This window comes from Neomonachus schauinslandi, chromosome 1, assembly GCF_002201575.2.
Source record: "Neomonachus schauinslandi chromosome 1, ASM220157v2, whole genome shotgun sequence".
Taxonomy (NCBI): Eukaryota; Metazoa; Chordata; class Mammalia; order Carnivora; family Phocidae; genus Neomonachus; species Neomonachus schauinslandi.
In genome coordinates, this window is record NC_058403.1 from 168,787,650 (window position 1) to 168,808,917 (window position 21,268).

Here is a 21,268-nt window from a genome sequence, read left to right on the forward strand (position 1 = left end):
TCTTGTGAGGTTTAATGAGATTTCAAAAAGTTAAGTGCTTAGTTAGCACACTGCCTAGCAGTTAGCAAATGTTTAACAAATTTGATTATCATTTTTCAACCAAGAAATAAAAATGGGACTCATAGTCGGCTGGAAATCCTTGAATTTTGTAGGGTTTTGTGTTTTAAAGTCAGCGGAGCCAAGGAGGGGTGCTCCAAAGGAGAGGTACCCAGAAAAAATTGAAGAGAGCTACTCTGAGGACACCTCAAAAATCAACCCAAGGTTGGCCCCTTTAAGGAGGGCGGGGCCACGTGACCTAGGGGGTCACATGGCTCGCAGAACAACATGGCTGCGCCCTCAGTAGGGCCGGTTGGTGGGTGCTGCGCCCGGCTCGGTCTCGTCCTTTTGCTGCCGCTGCTCTTGCTGCCCGGCGAAGCGGCTGGGGACGAAGAGGCCAGTACGGGCGTGGGCGGAGGCGCGGCTTCCCTCGCGGGCTCCTGCGGTTGTGGCACTCCCCAGCGACGCGGGGACCATGGCAGCTCGGCGGCCGCGCACCGATACTCGCGGGAAGCGAACGCCCCCGGCCAGGTTCCGGGAGAGCGGCCGCTCGCGCCCACCAAGGTGCTCTCCTGATTCCGTGAAGGCGGGTGGGGTCCGCGGGGTTTTTGGACAGGGTTGGGATGGGCAAGGCAAGGGGTTTGCAGGAAGGCAAGTAAAGATTATAACCACACCCCAGATTGGGCACGTGCTGATCCGACTTGACGAAGAGTTCCTCTCCCCTCTTTGCCCCCCAAGTCGGCGGGATCTTGTGGCTCAACTTAATCCTGCGAATTAGGGAGTTTGGTTTGAGGACAGTTGACCCTCCTTTTCTTACCTCGTACTCCTATTTCCTCCTCACTCCACACTGTCTTCCTCATGAGGTTCTCGGGCTTTTAATTTTAAGGCCGACAGATTCGTTAGTCTTGGGTTCCTGTTTTAACTGTGAAGAAATCAGGACAGTGGATCTCTGTGTCAAGATTGTTGTATTTTATCGATGGGCTCTTCTAGTAGACTCTGTTTCTTGAGGGCAAGAACTTGTCCCATTTATCTTGCTCTCCTTAGTACTATAGCACACAGGAAGGACTAAGTCAACTGTAGTTGCTTTTTTAGTGCTATTTATCTGTGCCTCACATAGTGCATGGAAGTGCTGTTAGCATACATAAATAATAACATCAGTACTAACGATTACTTCATTCTTTCCAGGTACTTTGCATATTGGTATGGTTGTGGAAATAACTTAGGGGGACTAGAACTCAGATGTTTGACTCCTAAACTAGTGCTCCTTCTTGTGTACCGAGTACATTCTTTCCTTATTTTTTTAATCCCAGTTTTCTTTCCCATGGTTTAATTCTCAATATTCAGGACTTAGGTGAGAGGTAATGTCCTCCAGCAGGCCTTACCTAACTTCTTTTGTTTTCTTCCCCTGAAGTATTTCCATATGCTGCCACCAGAGTAGCTCTTTACTCTGACATTACAATTACCAAAGATGCTTGTCTCAGGTGTCTTTCCCTAAGTAGGGAGTCAGGGTGGTAGGGGTTAAGACCATAACTTTTTGTCTCTGGTATACTGTTAGGGAGCTGGTGGCTGGGCTTCTCCTTGATTCTCCATTTTGTGTAATTTTTGGCCTTTTAAATTTTCCTGTTCCTTAGAGGATGCGCTGCATATTAGTGTTTATCTTTTGTGTGGTGGGAGCCCTGGTTATTGTTGTAGTGTGTATTGGCCATACATGATTTTAATTCCTTTCTGCCTTTCCTGGTATTTGATAATCAGTTCCTCCTTCCTTCAAAAGAGAAAGCTCTGTGTCTTTTTTATCTGCTTTGTAACTAACAGGGTAGCTGTCTTACTGCATTTACACATTGATCTGTATCAAATTTTTCCCTAGAACCTTCTGGCTAGTACAGAACATTCTGCATTTTAAATGCTGTAACTTCCTTTTGATTTCAGAATGAGATATGGGTGCCAGTATCTTTTTTAATTTTTATCTACTTATTTATTTATTTTGCCAGTATCTTTTAAATTACATTTATAGGGCGCCTGGGTGGCTCAGTTGGTTAAGCGACTGCCTTCGGCTCAGGTCATGATCCCGGAGTCCCTGGATCGAGTCCCGCATCGGGCTCCCTGCTGGGCAGGGAGTCTGCTTCTCCCTCTGACCCTCCCCCCTCTCATGTGCTCTCTCTCTCTCTCTCTCACAAATAAATAAATAAAATCTTTAAAAAAAATAAATTACATTTATAAGATATACATTTTTTCCATTTCTTCAGAGTGGTTTTGTGTCAGGACTAGGTATTGTATAGGTCATTTTTGACCAGTTCTTGCATTTCCTCCCTCCCTCCCTTCCTTCCTTCCATACATATTTTTATTTTATGCTCATTTTCACTTGAATTCACTTTCTATAATGTTTGGAGGCATCCTATGCTATTAGGAAACTAGCAGTTGCTGAGAACACAGTTCACAAGCCTTCAAGGACTCAACTTAATGACTGAACCTGAAGTAGTCTTGTTGTTGAGACAAAAGACTTCAGAGGAGGCAGTTCTTTATCTCTCTGATTTCCTTGGTTTCAAGTATTTTGGTTCATGTGTAGATGACTTTGGTCTAATTCTGACACTTAGCCATTTATTCTGAATTCAAGAAGTTCAGTTTACAGGAGAGGTGCATGGTTGTAGTGATAGTGCTTTTTTCCCTTAATCTTTAAAAAATTTTTTTCTTTTTTCTTAAGACTTAATTTTTTAGAGGATTTTTAGGTTCACAACAAAATTGAGAGGAAGGTACAGAGATTTCCCATAATACCCCAGCCCCTACACAATGCACAGCCTCCACCATTATCAATATCTTCCACCTGAATGGTACATTTGTTACAATTGCTGAGTCTACGTTAATGCATCATAATTACCAAAGTCCATAGTTTTCCTTAGGGTTCACTCTCGGTGTTATACATTCTGTAATTTGGACAAATGTATAATGATGTATATCCATCATTATCATATAGTATTGTATAGTGTAGTATTTTCATTCCCCTAAAAATCCTTTGTGTCCCTCAATTCATTCCTCCTCCTCGTCCCCACTGGCAATGTCTGATCTTTTTTTTTTTTTTTTTTTAATATATTTTGGAGAGAGAGAGCATGAGCATGCTGGATTGCTGGAGGAGGGGCAGACTCCCCATTGAGCGTGGAGCCTGAAGCACGGCTGCTCTCACAACCCTGAGATCGTGACCTGAGCCGAAATCAAAAGTCAGACCCTTAACTGACTGAACCACCCAGGCACCCCTGTCTGAGCTTTTTATTGTGTCCATAGTTTTGCCTTTTCTGGAATGTCAGAGTTGGAATCATACACTATGTAGCCTTTTCAAATTGGCTTCTTTCCTTGGTAATGTGCATTTAAGATTCTTCCATGTCTTTTCATAGCTTAATAGCTAATTTCTTTTTAGCTCTGAATAATATCCATTGTCTGGATATGCCACAGTTTATTTATCTGTTCACCTACTGAAGGGCATCTTGCTTGCTTCTAAGTTTTGGCAGTTAGGAATAAAGCTGCTATAATCACCTGTGTGCAGATTTGTGTATGGATATTTGGATAAGTGCCAAATATTTTCATAAATACCAAGGAGCACAATTGCTGTAACATGGCAAGGGTATGCTTAGTTTTCTAAGAAACTGCAAAACTCTTCCAAAGTAGTTGTACCATTTTGCATTCCTACTAGCAATGTATGAGAGTTCCTGTTGCTCCACACCCTTACCAGCATTTGGTGTTGTCACTGTTCCAGATTTTGGCCCTTCTAAGGTGTGTAGTGGCTTCTCACTGTTGTTTTAGTTTGCATTTTTTGCTTGACATACGAGGAGCATTTTTGCCATCTGTGTATCTTTGGTGAGGTATCTGTTAAGGTCTTTGGCCCATTTTTAAATCCGATTGTTTTGGTTTCTTACTGTTGAGTTTTAAGAGTTCTTTTATTTTTTTATGTTATGTTAATCACCATACATTGCATCATTAGTTTTTGATGTAGTGTGCCATGATTCATTGTTTGCATATAACACCCAGTGTTCCATTCAATACGTGCCCTCTTTAATACCCATCACCAGGCTAACCCACCCCCCCCCCCCCCTCCCCTCTAGAACCCTCAGTTTGTTTCTCAGAGTCCATAGTCTCATGGTTCGTCTCCCCCTCTGATTTCCCCTGTTTTGGATAACAGATGTGTCATCTGCAAATTTCTCTCAGTCTGTGACTTACCTCCTCATTATCTTTTGAAGAGCAGAAATTTTTAATTTTAATGAAGCCTCGTTTGACAATTTCTTTTGTGGATGGTGCCTTTGATATTGTATGTAAAAAGTCATCACCATACCCATTGTCATCTAGGGCTTCTCCTATGTTGTCTTCTAAGAGTTTTACAGTTTTGCATTTTACATTTGGGTCTGTGATCCATTTTGAGTTAATTTTTGTGAAGGGTGGAAGGTCTGTGTCTATTATGCATGTATGTATGTATGTATGTATGTATGTGGATATCCACTTGTTCCGGCACCATTTGTTGAAGAGGGTCTTTGCTCTACTGTATTGCCTTAGCACCTTTGTCAAAGATCAGTTGATTATATATAGAGAGGTCTTTTTCTGGGCTTTCTGTGCTGTTTCATTGATCTCTTTGTACTTTCACCAGTACCCACTGTCTTAATTACTGTTAAGTTTACATTAACTCTTCAAGTTGGGTAGCATCAGTTCTCTAACTTTGTTTTTCCCCTTGAGTATTGTCTTTGGCCATTCTGGGTCTTTTGCCTGTTCATATATGTTTAGAATCAGTTTGTTGATATCCATAAAATAACTTTCTGAGATTTGGATTGGGGTTGTATTAAATCTAATTTTTAGTTTGTTTTCTGTTTATTTAGTTCAACAGATGTTTATTTGGTATACAAATTTTATAACAGTTTCCTATGTCTTGGGCATAAGGAAAAGAAAAAGACGTATGCCCTATCCTCAAGGCATTTACCATTTCCCTCTGGTAGGGGTATACTCTCTCTGGGTATGTGTCCCTCCCTCCCTTCCTTCCTCCTCCTCCCTCCCTCTCTCTCTCTCCCTCCTGCCTTCCTCTCTCTCTGTCTCTCTCTCCCCCGTCTCCTTTCCCCTCCAAGCACAATGACCTGTAAGCATCATTTTTCCATAGTGACAATACTATAGGAGGAGTATGTACAAAGCACTTGGAGAGGAAAAAAATGATTCATTCTTCCTGTACAAATTAGGAAGTGCTTCAAAGAAAAGGTCACATTAGAGCTGGGGCTTGAAGGGGACATTTTCAGAAGCTAGGGATAGAAGGAGAGATTGAAGGAGATTCCAAAAAGGGGAATAGCATGGGCACAAAGCATTGTACAAGTGCGTGATGTGTTCTGGGTAATGTTAGTAATTTAAGGTTTCTGGGGGTGACATTTTTCACACTTTTTAATGTAACACTTTATGACTGTGAGTCTTTTTTTGTATTTTAATTCATTTAATGAGCACTTGGCAAGATGAGAGACACACACACACAAAAATAAATAGCACTGGGCTTTACCCTCAGGGAATTTACAGTTTCACTGGAAAGTTACAGCAGTAAAAATTATATGGGAAACAATTTAGATATTTTAAAATTTTACTCAAGTTCCTTCTAGTTAAAAATATGTATAATTCTCAATGAGAAAATTATCCTAACAATTTCTGCACAGGTTATTTTGTACAAGGTAGCAAAATGTTTTAATCTCCATGTGTCTTTGAAAACAGTTGCTTGAAGGGCTTTTAGAATCATGGGGTGATTAAATTGTATGCACTGTTTCTGTATGTATGGGTAATTTCAGTCCTGATTTCCTATCTGAGAATGTTTCTGATCAGGTAATGCTTACCCAAGTGTCAAGGCACGATTGAATTGAATGCCATTTCTTCCATGAAACCTTTCGTCCAAGAAGAAGTGGTTTTTATTTCCTCTAAATTTCCACAACATTTTACTGTTGTCTGAAGGCAACTTGTATATTCTCTTTGGTGTTGTATGTATAGTTGTCTGATATTCTACAGGGGAAGCAGTTTTAGACCTTTTTAAATCTCTGTATCCACCCCCCCCCCCCACCCCCACTCGCCCAGTGTCTTACACATTTTAGCCATTCTGTAAGAGTTTCTTGAATGATCTGTTACTTTTTTTTGGTGGATACAATCTTGAGAAACTGCTGTGGGAATAAAGGGTATCCCATACTTTCTAAAGAAACCTTTGTAAAATATTCTTTTGCTCTATCTCATCCTCCTAAGAATCCAGTAACAGGTATTATTCCCCATTTACAGTAAGGCAACCGAGGCTTAATAGAATCATAAATCCCAGGGCTTGAAGGAACTTTAATGCTATTCCATCTACAATTAGTGTCTGTCTTTGAGGGCAGTAGAGTAAGAGAATGGTATAGATAGATAAGCCTTGTACAGACGGCTAAAGCAGCAGTTTGTGGGTAGATCCAGAGATCATGATTCTCTTGTTCACCCCACTTTGTCCTGAGCCTTTAATGTATTACATTAGATTTAAGGAGAGAAAAGAAGGAAAAGGGAGAAGAGCTGCACAAAAGTATTCATATAAGCTTATCTCATTTTTGTATATAAGACAAAAATATCATAGTAGCAAGTGAAAGAAAACACAAAACTGACTTAAGCAGAAAAAAAGTGGGAGAGGGGACATTCATGGGCTCTCATAGTGGGTAAGTTCAAGAGTAGATATGGCCCCAGACACAACTGGTTCCAAGGCCTCAGGCAGATCTTCCTTTTTGACTATCTCCTGGCTCTTCTTTTTTCTGTATTTGCTCCATTTTCAGGCAGTGTCTCTGTTTCTACTGAGGAAGTAGCTGGAAGAGAGAGTATCCCTTTTCTCATAGCTCCAGCCGGTTTTAAGATTAACTTTGACTGGATCATGGGCCTAGCTCTAATTTAAACATCTCTGTGGTCAAAAGAATGCCACAGTTGGCCATGCCTGAGTCACAGTAGGTGGAGTAGAGTCATCAGCTCTACCTGAGCCATATAGAGGGTTGAACAAATGGTTTTCAAAGGGATGTCAGTTCTGACAAGAACAGGAAGGGATGAGGGCTGGGTGGGCACAAGTAATACATGCCCACTACACCTGCCTGGAGTGTGTAGCCCAAATATGGTTCTCTCTCTCTCTCTTTTTTAAAGATTTATTTATTTGAAAGAGAGAGGGAGTGCACTGCATGGGGGAGGTGCAGAGGGAGAGAAAATCCCAAGCAGACTCTGCTGATCCCACAACCCGTAAGATCACGGCCTGAGCTGAAGTCACAAGTTGGACACTTAACCCATGGAGCCACCCAGGCGCCCCCCAAATATGGTTCTAATGGCAATAGAGTCACCTTGACTTACGTACTTTTGACTGGCGTGGCAATGGCACAAACCGTGGTGTAGCAAAGGGGGTTTTAACTTACTTTCAACGAGGAATGCATTGTTTGAATCTGGAACTTCAGTGAAGACTTGATTAAAATGGTTCTTTTTATGTGGTTTAGGGTCCTGTAGAGTGAAACACTTAATGCTCTGGATTTCACTAGAACAACATTTTACATTTGTAGGACAGAAAACTTCATTTCATTCGTGTAAATTGGAAATTATGATCCACTTGGAACAATGCAGGGTATTTTTATCTATAGCCTCCAGAACGGAAACTTGGCTTATTCAGTGTTGGTTATCTCTGATGGGTAGTGAAAGAAGAAGGAAAAAAACCAGGCCAGGAGTCCACAGTGGAAGTTGTGATTGTGTTAGCATTGTTGGTACTCACCTCGAGGGAGAAGAGGATAAACAAAATGAGGTGATTGTAAAACTTTATTAGGCATAATGGGCACAGCTTCCTGTGTGTCTTCTCTTTACGCCGAGGGCTGAACACCTGTTCTCAGAGTAGGACCTACTTGTCTGCTGCTGGAAAGCTTTTAACTTTAAATCCTTTATGAAACCTCATATTAGATCATTTTAATAATCATTTTAAAACTACACTTGGAGCTTTTGTCTGAAGTCTTCTATGTTTCTGCTTCTCTGCAGAGCTGCTTAAAATTCTGACTTCTAAGGACTGAGGAACCTTGTGTCTCAGACATTTGGAGGATAATCAGAATAATGTGTACCTGGTTCAGTCCTTGCACAGTCTTAAAACAGGTTTCACTACAATGCAAACATGCTCTCCGTGTCTGGGACTGTGTTAGAACAAGAATTTCTACAATTACGAATAACTCAAGCGGCAAATTCCTCATCATATTCATGATCTCACTCATTCAGTCAATAAAAATTTTTTTTTTTGAGTGTCTATCCTGAACTATGCACCATGCTAGGCGCTGGGGATATAGAAATGAAAAATATTTGTGAATCCCAAAGAGCCTAGGATCTAGGGGAGGTGAAAACCTGTCATTAAAATACGTGTTTGTCAGTTGTTAGGATAGGTAGAGGTATTTATCAGAGGAACCCAAATGAGGGGCATATGACCCAGCCAGAGGAGGGAAATGCAGGCAGTAAAGGCCTAGAGGAGGTGATCTTGAATATTGACTATTTACAGACAAAGTGTAGGTGGGACACATCACGAGGGAGACGGTGAGAGATTAGGCTTTGATGGTTAGATATTTTACCCTGAAAGGTGATGGGGATGCCTAAGGAATTTAAGTAGGAAAGTGGTATGATCAGATTGACACTTTATTTTATTGTTTATCTTTTGAACAGACAGTATATTTACATGGTTTAGAAAAAATTATAGAAGGGTGTGTAGTGAAAAATTTTATACTTACCTGATATCCTTCCTCTCAAATAACCACCACACGAGTTTCTGACATGTCTTCCCAGAGCTCTGTTCTGCAAATATAAGCAAATACAAAAATATGTGAATCTCTATTCTTCTCCCACCTCCTTTTCACACAAATGGTAGCACGCCATGCTTACTGTGGTACACTTTGCTTTGTTCACTTTAGTTCTTTGTCTTAGCAAGATCTCTCCATATTAATTTATTAAAAGTGTCTTTTTTCCGTGCTGGGGGTGGAGCCTGCTTAAGATTCTCTCTCTCCCTCTGCCCATCCCCACTCACGATCTCTCTCTAAAACAAAAATAATAAATAAATAAATAAAATAAAATAAAATAAATCATTCTCTGAGATTGGTCACTCTCTCAAATTAGCAGGTCATTTCTCTCCTATTTCACCAACTACTTATACTTCTGCCTTCTCACTCCAACTCTTTGCAGTTTGGTTCCTGTCTCAGAAGTTCAGTGAAATCTATTTCACTAGTCACAAGTGACCTATTTTAGTTTTATAATCTCTTACTGATTAATGTGTGATGGGGAAGAAGATTTAGCATAATACTGGAAAGAAATTTTTAAAATTTAGATAAATCAGGACATGGAATTGGTTATATCATAAAAGCAGAGATTTTCTAGTCACTGGCATTTCTGGAAATGTACACAGCCTCCCTCCCCTAATTTATCTGCTTCTGGTGAGAGTTCTCCCTACTGTGTATTTTGGATGCTGCATCAAATGAAGTGTACTGAAGGCAACGACCATGAATTCCTTCTTGCTAACTCAAGCATATTATGACTTATTGGAAAGATCTTGAAGGCTTATGGAATTCTGGGAGTCCTGATAGTGGTTAGCAACCACAGTGATTTGGGGTAATGAAGGACAGCATTGTTCTAGTAAGAAGTCTCATCAGACCCCGCCCTGTATTAATACCTTTCCTTTGGTTTTGGTAACACTTTTTGCAGATCCAGTGTTTTGCCAGATATGGAGATAGCACACAGCCTGACCCCTTTCCCAGTTTTATTTTTTGTTTTGTTTTGTTTTCGTCATCTTGGGATTATTCTTGGGAACCAGCTCTTTATTTTGAAAGCTGGTAAATAAGGGGAAAAAGTCAAGAATTTATCTTGCCTTTCCCATGAATATAACACAGAGTAGCTAAATAACTGAGTAGGGGAAGTTTCTCTTTATAGAAACATTTCAACAATAAATGAAAAAGATATGATAGAATTGGAATATCATTTTGCAACCCCTGATGAACTGAACCTTGATGGCTGGTAGCAACAGAAAAGAGAGTAACCCATACACTCTGTGCTTTTTTTTTTTTTTTTTAAAGATTTTATTTATTCATGAGAGACAGAGAGAGAGAGGCAGAGGCAGAGGGAGAAGCGATGCGGGACTCGATCCCAGGACCCTGGGATCATGACCTGAGCTGAAGGCAGACACCCAACCGACTGAGCCACCCAGGTGTCCCCACTCTGTGCTTCTTAATGAGGAAGACAACACCACCTACAGAGGAGTCTTACTCCCCCCAAATCAAACCTGAATCTGATAAAGCCTCTAGATTCAGCTATCAATTTTCAGGAGGTACAGAGAACAGGGGATAATGATAAATAAACTACATTATAAGGTTGCAGTCAACAAAAATCTTGACTCCGGGAATCTCTCTTAGACAAATGACCCAGTTTCTTCAACAAATAAGTTGCAAGGGGGAAAAAGAGGTAAAGGGGGAACCTATAGATTTAGATTCCTAAATGCCATATTTTACAAAAAAAAGAAAAGCCATAAAAACTGTAATGTTTAGGGATGCATAGTTAAATAATTAAAGTGCAAATAAAATAAGGTAACAATGTATATAAAAGTCAGGATAGTACAGTATGGTGACTATAGTTAATACTATATTATGCATTTGAAAGTTGCTAAAAGAGATCTTAGAAGTTCTTATCACAACATTGGGGAGGGTATGTGCTATGGTGAGTGCTGTGAATTGTGCAAGACTGATGAATCACAGACCTGTACCCCTCAAACAAATAATACATTATAAGTTAATAATAAAAAAATAATTTAAAAAAGTTATCACAAGAAAACAATTTAACTGTGGTAGTGAATGTTGACTTGTGTTGATCGTTTCATAATATATACAAATATTGAATCATTATGTTGTATACCTGGAACTAAATAATGTCATATATCAATTATATCTTAAAAATAAGTTAAAAGTTGGGACAGTGGTTTTTCTCTGTGGTGAGGGGGAGGATTTGTGTTCAAGATGGGCATAGGAAGGGCTTTTGGAGTGATTGGCAAGGTATTTCATGGAGGGTGGCTTATAAGGATCTTTGACTTACAATTTATTGAGCAATATATTTAACGCTTTTTAAAATATTTGTTGTAACTGAAAAAGATTTTAGGTTTTAGGTGGTGTAGTAAAGGTGTTTCCATTCTCCTCCTGAAACAAGAACAGTAACAGAAACAGCCACATGCTCTGAATTTTCTAAGCAGTTATCTGTAAGATGCACTAAAAGCATCACTAGAATAGATTTGAAATACTGTACTGGTTAACTTTGGTCTCCACCTGATTCCTTGTAGAACTGGCAAAAAGTACACAATATTTTTTAGAGAAATAAAAAGCCATGCCTTTGTGGAACTGACCAATCTTTTTAAAAAATTTTTTTATTAAAAATATTTCTTTTTATTGAGGTGTAATTGATCACTTTTTTTTTTACCCCCCCCACCCCTGCCTGTGGCAACCACCAATCTGTTCTTTGTATCTATGAGCTTGGTTTTTGCTTGTTTAGATTCCACATAGAACAGAGATCATATGTTGTTTGTCTTTCTCTGACTCACTTTGCTTAGCATAGTGCCCTCAAGATCCATCCATGTTGCAAATGGCAAGATTTCACTCTTTTTTATGACTGAATGATATATGTATGATGCATATGATAATAAAGAACATATATACACAAATGCATACATACTTATATACAACAAAACCAAAAGACAACCGACAGAATGGGAGAAGATATTTGCAAATGACATATCAGATAAAGGGCTAGTATCCAAAATCTATAAAGAACTCATCAAACTCAACACCCAAAGAATCCAATCAAGAAATGGGCAGAAGACATGAACCGACATTTTTCCAAAGAAGACATCCAAATGGCCAACAGACACATGAAAAAGTGCTCAATATCGATCGGCATCAGGGAAATCCAAATCAAAACATCAATGAGATACCACGTCACACCAGTCAGAATGGCTAAAATTAACAAGTCAGGAAACGACAGATGTTGGCGGGGATGTGGAGAAAGGGGAACCCTCCTATACTGTTGGTGGGAATGCAAGCTGGTGCAGCCACTCTGGAAAACAGTATGGAGGTTCCACAATTTTTTTTTTAAAGATTTTATTTATTATTTGAGAGAGAGAGGGAGAGAGCACAAGGGGGCAGGGGCAGAGGGAGAGGGAGAAGCAGACTCCCCACTGTGCAGGGGCCTGATGGCCTTGATCCCAGGACCCCAGGATCATGACCTGAGCTGAAGGCAGACGCTTAACCAACTGAGCCACCCAGGCCCCCCATACCACAATTGCTTCATGTGTTCATCCAGTCATGGACACTTAGGTTGTTCCCATGTCTAGGCTATTGTAAATAGTGCTACATTGAACATTGAGGTGCATACATCTTTTTGAATTAGTGTTTTAGTAAGTACCCAGTAGTGAAATTGCTAAATTATGTGGTAGTTCTTTAAGTAATATTTTTTAACTTTTTGAGGAGGCTCCATACTGTATTCCACTGTGCTTGCACCAATTTACATTTCCACTAACAGTGCACATGGGTTTCTTTTAACCACATTCTTGCCAACTCCTGTTATTTCTTGTCTTATTGATAGTAGCCATTGTAACAGATGTGGGGCATATTGATAATAGCCATTCTAACAGGTGTGAGGTGCTATCTCATTGTGGTTTTGATTTGTATTTCTGTGATGATAATGATGTTGTACATCCTTTCATGTACCTTTTAACTGTATGTTTTCTTTGGAAAAATGTCTATTCAGATCTTCTGCCCATTTTTAATGAGAGTTTTTCTTTTTTGCTGTTGAGTTTATGAGTTCTTTATATATTGTGAATATTAACTCCTCATCAGATATATGATTTGCAAAAAATTTCTACCATTCATTAGATTGCCTTGTTATTTTGTTGACAGTTTCCTTTGCTGTACAGAAGCTTTTTAGTTTGGTATAGCCCCACTTGCTCATTTATGCTTTTGTTACTTTTGGTGTTGGGTTCAAAAAATCATCACCAGCACCTGTGTTAAGGAACTTACTGCTAATGGGATTTTATGGTTTCATGTCTTAGGTTCAGGTTTTTATTCCATTTTGAGTTAATTTTTGTGTATGGCGTAAGATAGTGGTTTAGTTTTATTCTTTTGAATGTGGCTATCCAGTTTTCCAACACTATTTATTGAAGAGACTGTTCTCTCCATTTGATATTCTTGGCCTTTCTGTTGTAAACTTATTGACCATGTATGCATGGGTTTATTTCTGGGCTCTCTGTTCCATGTTATTGTTTGTTTTTATGCCAGTGCCATACTGTTTTAATTGCTCTGGCTTTGTAATATTGTTTGAAATTAGGGAGCATAATGCCTTATAGGCTTGTTGTTCTTTGTCAAGATTGCTTTGGCTATTCAGGGTCTCTTATGGTTCCATACAAATTTTAGGATTGTTTCTTCTATTTCTGTGAGAAATGCCAGTGGAATTTTGATAGGAATTGCACTGAATCATAAGGATGCTTTAAAAATACTAATTCTTCCAATCCGTGAGCATGAAATATCTTCCCAGTGATTTGTGTTGTCTTCAGTTTCTTTCCTTAATATGTTGTTTTAAGTGTACAGGTCTTTCATTCCCTTGGTTAAATTTATTGCTAGATATTTTATTTTATTTATTTTTTATTTATTAATTAAAAGATTATTTATTTATTTATTTGAGAGAGAGAATGAGAGAGATAGCACATGAGAGGGGGGAGGGTCAGAGGGAGAAGCAGACTCCCTGCCGAGCAGGGAGCCCGATGCGGGACTCGATCCAGGGACTCTGGGATCATGACCTGAGCCGAAGGCAGTCGCTTAACCAACTGAGCCACCCAGGCCCCGATATTTTATTATTTTTGATGCAATTATAAATGAGATTGTTTTAATTTGTCTTTCTTTTTTTTTTTTAAGATTTTATTTATTTATTTGACAGAGAGAGAGCACAAGTAGGCAGAGTGGTAGACAGAGGGAGAAGGAGAGCAGGCTCCCTGCTCAGCAGGGAGCCCGATGCGGGGCTCGATCCCAGGACCCTGGGATCATGACCTGAGCCGAAGGCAGACGCTTAACGACTGAGCCACCCAGGCGCCCCTTAATTTGTCTTTCTGATAGTTGGTTATTAATGTATAGAAATGTCACAGGTTTCTTTGGCATTGATTTTTGTATCCTGCAGTGTTACTGGAATTTGCTTATTAGTTTAACAGTTTTCTGGTGGAGTCTTTGGAGTTTTCTATATATATCATCTGGTGTCATTTTTACTTCTTCCTTTATAATTTGGATGTCTTTAATTTCTTTTTCTCATCTAATTACTCTGGCTAAAACATCCAATATTAAATTAAATAAAAGTGGCAAGAGTGGGCATCCTTGTCTTATTCCTGATCTTAAAGGAAAAGCTTTTAGCTTTTTACTGTTGAGTATGATGTTAGCTGTAGGCTTGTCATATATGGCCTTTATTATATTGAGGTACATTCTGTCTATACCCACTTTATTGAGAATTTTTATCATAAATGGATGTTGAATTTTGTCAAATGCTTTTTTGCATGTATTGAGGTGATCATATGATTTTTATCATACATTTTGTTAATATGGTGTATCACATTGACTGATTTGTGGATATTGAACCAGCCTTTCATCCCAGGAATAAATCCCACTTGATCATGGTATATAATCCTTTAATGTATTTTTTTTTATTCTTATGTTAATCCCCATACATTACATCATTAGTTTTAGATGAAGTGTTCCATGATTCATTGTTTGTGCATAACACCCAGTGCTCCATGCAGAATGTGCCCTCCTCAATACCCACCACCAGGCTAACCCATCCTCCCACCCCCCTCCCCTCTAGAACCCTGTTTGTTTTTCAGAGTCCATCGTCTCTCATGGTTCGTCTACCCCTCTGATTTCCCCCGCTTCATTCTTCCCCTCCCACTACCTTCTTCTTCTTCTTTTTTTTTCTTACCATATATTGCATTATTTGTTTCAGAGGTACAGATCTGAGATTCAACAGTCTTGCACAATTCACAGCGCTTACCAGAGCACATACCCTCCCCAGTGTCTATCACCCAGTCACCCCATCCCTTCCAGCCCATCCCCCACACAAGCAACCCTCAGTTTGTTTCCTGCAATTAAGAATTCCTCATATCAGTGAGATCATATGATACATGTCTTTCTCTGTTTGACTTATTTCACTCAACATAATACCCTCCAGTTCCATCCACGTCGTTGCAAATGGCAAGATCTCATTCCTTTTGATGGCTGCATAATATTCCATTGTATATATATACCACTTCTTCTTTATCCATTCATCTGTCGATGGACATCTTGGCTCTTTCCACAGTTTGGCTATTGTGGACATTGCTGCTATAAACATCGGGGTGCACGTACCCCTTCAGATCCCTACTTTTGTATCTTTGGGGTAAATACCCAGTAGTGCAATTGCTGGATCATATGGTAGCTCTATTTTCAACTTTTTGAGGAACCTCCATACAGTTTTCCAGAGTGGCTGCACCAGCTTGCATTCCCACCAACAGTGTAGGAGGGTTCCCCTTTCTCCACATCCCCGCCAACATCTGTCGTTTCCTGACTTGTTAATTTTAGCCATTCTGACTGGTGTGAGGTGGTATCTCATTGATGTTTTGATTTGGATTTCCCTGATGCCGATCGATATTGAGCACTTTTTCATGTGTCTGTTGGCCATTTGGATGTCTTTGGAAAAATGTCGGTTCATGTCTTCTGCCCATTTCTTGATTGGATTCTTTGTTCTTTGTGTGTTGAGTTTGATACATTCTTTATAGATTTTGGATACTAGCCCTTTATCTGATAGGTCATTTGCAAATATCTTCTCCCATTCTGTCGGTTGTCTTTTGGTTTTGTTGACTGTTTCCTTTGCTTTGCAAAAGCTTTTTATCTTGATGAAGTCCCAAGAGTTCATTTTTGCCCTTGCCTCCCTTGCCTTTGGCGATGTTTCTAGGAAGAAGTTGCTTCGGCTGAGGTCAAAGAGGTTGCTGCCTGTGTTCTCCTTTAGGATTTTGATGGACTCCTGTCTCACATTGAGGTCTTTCAACCATTTGGAGTCTATTTTTGTGTGTGGTGTAAGGAAATGGTCCATTTTCATTCTTCTGCATGTGGCTATCCAATTTTCCCAACACCATTTGTTGAAGAGACTGTCTTTGTTCCATTGGACATTCTTTCCTGCTTTGTCAAAGATGAGTTGACCATAGAGTTGAGGGTCCATTTCTGGGCTCTCTGTTCTGTTCCATTGATCTATGTGTCTGTTTTTGTGCCAGTACCATGCTGTCTTGATGATGACAGCTTTGTAATAGAGCTGGAAGTCCGGAATTGTGATGCCGCCGGCTTTGCTTTTCTTTTTCAACATTCCTCTGGCTATGCAGGGTCTTTTCTGGTTCCATACAAATTTTAGGATGATTTGTTCCATTTCTTTGAAAAAAGTGGAAGGTATTTTGATGGGGATTGCATTGAATGTGTAGATTGCTCTAGGTAGCATTGACATCTTCACAATATTTGTTCTTCCAAACCATGAGTATAGAATGTTTTTCCATTTCTTTGTGTCTTCCTCAATTTCTTTCATGAGTATTTTATAGTTTTCTGAGTACAGATCCTTTGTCTCTTTGGTTAGATTTATTCCTAGGTATCTTATGGTTTTGGGCACAATTGTAAATGGGATCGACTCCCTTAATTTCTCTGTCTTCTGTCTTGTTGTTGGTGTATAGGAATGCCACTGACTTCTGTGCATTGATTTTATATCCTGCCACTTGACTGAATTCCTGTATGAGTTCTAGCAGTTTTGGGGTGGAGTCTTTTGGGTTTTCCACATAAAGTATCATATCATCTGCAAAGAGAGTTTGACTTCTTCTTTGCCAATTTGGATGCCGTTTATTTCTTTTTGTTGTCTGATTGCTGTGGCTAGGACTTCCAATACTATGTTGAATAGCAGTGGTGACAGTGGACATCCCTGCCGCGTTCCTGACCTTAGGGGGAAAGCTCTCAGTTTTTCCCCATTGAGAATGATATTCGCTGTAGGTTTTTCATAGATGGCTTTTATGATATTGAGGTATGTCCCCTCTATCCCTATACTCTGAAGAGTTTTGATCAAGAAAGGATGCTGTACTTTGTCAAATGCTTTTTCTGCATCTATTGAGAGGATCATATGATTCTTGTTCTTTCTTTTGTTAATGTATTGTATCACATTGATTGATTTGCGGATGTTGAACCAACCTTGCAGCGCAGGGATAAATCCCACTTGGTCATGGTGAATAATCCTTTTAATGTACTGTTGGATCCTATTGGCTAGTATTTTGGTGAGAATTTTTGCATCCATGTTCATCAGGGATATTGGTCTGTAATTCTCCTTTTTGATGGGGTCTTTGTCTGGTTTTGGGATCAAGGTAATGCTGGCCTCATAAAATGAGTTTGGAAGTTTTCCTTCCATTTCTATTTTTTGGAACAGTTTCAGAAGAATAGGTATTAATTCTTCTTGAAATGTTTGGTAGAATTCCCCTGGGAAGCCATCTGGCCCTGGGCTTTTGTTTTTTGGGAGATTTTTGATGACTGCTTCAATTTCCTTAGTGGTTATAGGTCTGTTCAGGTTTTCTATGTCATCCTGGTTCAGTTTTGGTAGTTGATACATCTCTAGGAATGCATCCATGTCTTCCAGGTTATCTAATTTGCTGGCATAGAGTTGCTCATAATATGTTCTTATAATTGTTTGTATTTCTTTGGTGTTGGTTGTGATCTCTCCTCTTTCATTCATGATTTTGTTGATTTGGGTCATTTCTCTTCTCTTTTTGATAAGTCTGGCCAGGGGTTTATCAATCTTGTTAATTCTTTCAAAGAACCAGCTCCTAGTTTTGTTGATCTGTTCTACTGTTCTTTTAGTTTCTATTTCATTGATTTCTGCTCTGATCTTTATTATTTCTCTTCTCCTGCTGGGTTTAGGCTTTATTTGCTGTTCTTTCTACAGCTCCTTTAGGTGTACGGTTAGGTTGTGTACTTGAGACCTTTCTTGTTTCTTGAGAAAGGCTTGTATTGCTATATACTTTCCTCTTAGGACTGCCTTTGCTGCATCCCAAAGATTTTGAATAGTTGTGTTTTCATTTTCATTGGTTTCCATGTATTTTTTTAATTCTTCTTTAATTTCCTGGTTGACCCATTCGTTCTTCAGTAGGATGCTCTTTAGCCTCCATGTATTTGAGTTCTTTCCGACTTTCCTCTTGTGATTGAGTTCTAGTTTCAAAGCATTGTGGTCTGAAAATAGGCAGGGAATGATCCCAATCTTTTGGTACCGGTTGAGACCTGATTTATGACCTAGGATGTGATCTATTCTGGAGAATGTTCCATGGGCACTAGAGAAGAATGTGTATTCCGTTGCTTTGGGGTGGAATGTTCTGAATAGGTCTGTGAAGTCCATTTGGTCCAGTGTGTCATTTAAAGTCTTTATTTCCTTGTTGATCTTTTGCTTAGACGATCTGTCCATTTCAGTGAGGGGGGGTGTTAAAGTCCCCCACTATTATTGTATTGTTGTCAATGTGTTTCTTTGCTTTTGTTATTAATTGCCTTATATAATTGGCTGCTCCCATGTTAGGGGCATAGACATTTACAATTGTTAGATCTTCTTGTTGGATAGATCCTTTAAGTATGATATAGTGTCCTTCCTCATCTCTTATTACAGTCTTTGGTTTAAAGTCTAATTTGTCTGATATAAGGATTGCCACCCCAGCTTTCTTTTGGTGTCCATTAGCATGGTAAATGGTTTTCCACCCCCTCACTTTCAATCTGGGGGTGTCTTTGGTTCTAAAATGAGTCTCTTGCAGACAGCATATCGATGGGTCTTGTTTTTTAATCCAGTCTGATAGCCTGTGTCTTTTGATTGGGGCATTGAGCCCATTTACATTCAGGATAACTATTGAAAGATAGGAATTTAGTGCCATTGTATTGCCTGTAAAGTGACTGTTACCGTATATTGTCTGTGTTCCTTTCTGGTCTATGTTGCTTTAAGCTCTCTCTTTGCTTAGAGGACCCCTTTCAAGATTTCTTGTAGGGCTGGTTTTGTGTTTGCAAATTCCTTTAGTTTTTGTTTGTCCTGGAAGCTTTTTATCTCTCCTACAATTTTCAGCCTAGCTGGATATAGTATTCTTGGCTGCATATTTTTCTCATTTAGTGCTCTGAATATATCCTGTCAGTCCTTTCTGGCCTGCCAGGTGTCTGTGGATAGGTCTGTTGCCAGTCTAATGTTTCTACCCTTGTAGGTTACATATCTCTTCTCCCGAGCTGCTCTCAGGATTTTCTCTTTGTCTATGAGACTCGTAAGTTTTACTATTAGATGTCGGGGTGTTGACCTATTTTTATTGATTTTGAGAGGGGTTCTCTGTGCTTCCTGGATTTTGATGCCTGTTTCCTTTCCCAAATTAGGGAAGTTCTCTGCTATAATTTGCTCCATTATACCTTCTGCCCCCTCTCTCTTTCTTCTTCTTCTGGGATCCCAATTATTCTAATGTTGTTTCGTCTTATGGTATCGCTTATCTCTCGAATTCTGCCCTCGTGATCCAGTAGTTGTTTATCTCTCTTTTTCTCAGCTTCTTTATTTTCCTTCATTTCATCTTCTATATTACTGATTCTCTCTTCTGCCTCATTTATTCTAGCAGTTAGTGCCCCCATTTTTGATTGCACCTCATTAATAGCCTTTTTGATTTCTACTTGGTTGGATTTTAGTTCTTTTACTTCTCCAGAAAGGGTTTCTCTAATAACATCCATATTTTTTTCAAGCCCAGCTAGTATCTTTAAAGTGATGATTCTGAACTCTAGATCTGACATCGTACTAATGTCCGTATTGAGTAGGTCCCTGGCCATCGGTACTACCTCTTGTTCTTTTTGTTGAGGTGATTTTTTCCGTCTTGTCATTTTGTGCAGAGGAGAATAGATTAATGAGAGAACAAAATGCTAGCAGAGTAACAACGTCCCCAGAAAATATACTCTAAACAAATCAGAAAAGACCTGAAGCAGTGGGAAAAGAAAGGGAAAGAGAGAAAAAAGAAAAAGAAAAAAAAGAAAAAGATAAAGATAAAAACAAAAACAAACAAAACAAAACTACAACAACAACAACAACAAAAAAAACCAGAATGTGATCAAATATGATCAGGCTGGTATATAGATTAGTGCCATACACTAGATTTGGGGTGTATTTTTGTCTTTTAGAAGAAAGTCCCTCCCAAAATTTTGAAGAAAGAAAAACTTATATATGTACAAAAATAAGGGTTGATATGATGAAGGGATGGAATATGACTGTAAAGATGGAAATTATAAAAAATTTTATAAAAGGAATTGATAAGAAGTTGTTTGAAAAAAGAAAGAAGAGGATTTAAAAAAAGAAAAAAGTAAAAGAAAAAAAAAAGGGAGAGGATGTGATCAGGCAGGGGAATAGAAAACACCATATACTAGAGATTTAGGGTATATTTTAATCTGTTAGAAACTATGTCAAAATTTTAAAGAGAGAACAACTTATATATATACGCCAAAAATACGGGTAACTACTATGAAGGGATAGAATATGACTCTAAAAATGAAAAATAAAAAATTTTTTTTAAAAACGGGATTGATAAGATGTTGGTTGAAAAAGGGAAAAAGAAAAATTCAAAGAAAAAGAAAAAAAGACAGTTAAAAAAGAAAATTAACTTTGAAAGACTAAAGAATCATGGTAAAAAAGCCATGAATTCTATGTGCAGTAGTCCCCTAGCGCTGGAGTTCTGCCGTTCTCATTGATCGGTAAACTTGGTCTTGGCTGGCTGTTCTCGCTGATCTTCTGGGGAGGGGCCTCTTGCCGTGGTTCCCAAATGTCTCTGTCGGAGGCAGAATTGCCCCGCCCTTGCCCCCTCCCGGCTAAGTAATCTGCTCGGGTTTGCTCTCCGGGGCTTTTGTTCCCTGCGAGCTTTCCGTACGGCTTTGGAGGCGGAGAGTGAAAATGGCGGCCTCCCAATCTCCACCCCGGAGGAGCCGAGAACTCGGGGCCCCGCCTCTCAGTGAGCCCCCAGAGAAAAGCCGTCAGTCACTCCCGTCTCCCCGGTCTCCGGCCGCACTCTGTGCTCACCCGGCCTGTGACCGCGCGTTTCTATCTCTGGCCCCCGACCCCGGGTGGAGTCTCCAAACCCAGCAGATCCCTGCGGTGCACTCCTGCGCGGCTTCTCCCAGGGGAGGAA

General features: G+C 39.5%; 1 protein-coding gene across 4 annotated transcripts in view; it reads left to right on the top strand.

Moving 5' to 3' along the window:
* The first annotated feature begins 313 nt into the window (after positions 1–313).
* The window catches only part of SUMF1 (sulfatase modifying factor 1), a 111,072-nt gene continuing 90,117 nt past the window's right edge, over positions 314–21,268 (top strand). For all 4 annotated transcript variants that reach the window (XM_021694911.1, XM_044916591.1, XM_021694912.1 and 1 more), the window contains exon 1: positions 314–600. In XM_021694911.1, the coding sequence (XP_021550586.1) occupies positions 325–600 (276 nt within the window). In that variant the 5' untranslated portion in view covers positions 314–324. The remainder of the gene's footprint in view (positions 601–21,268) is intronic.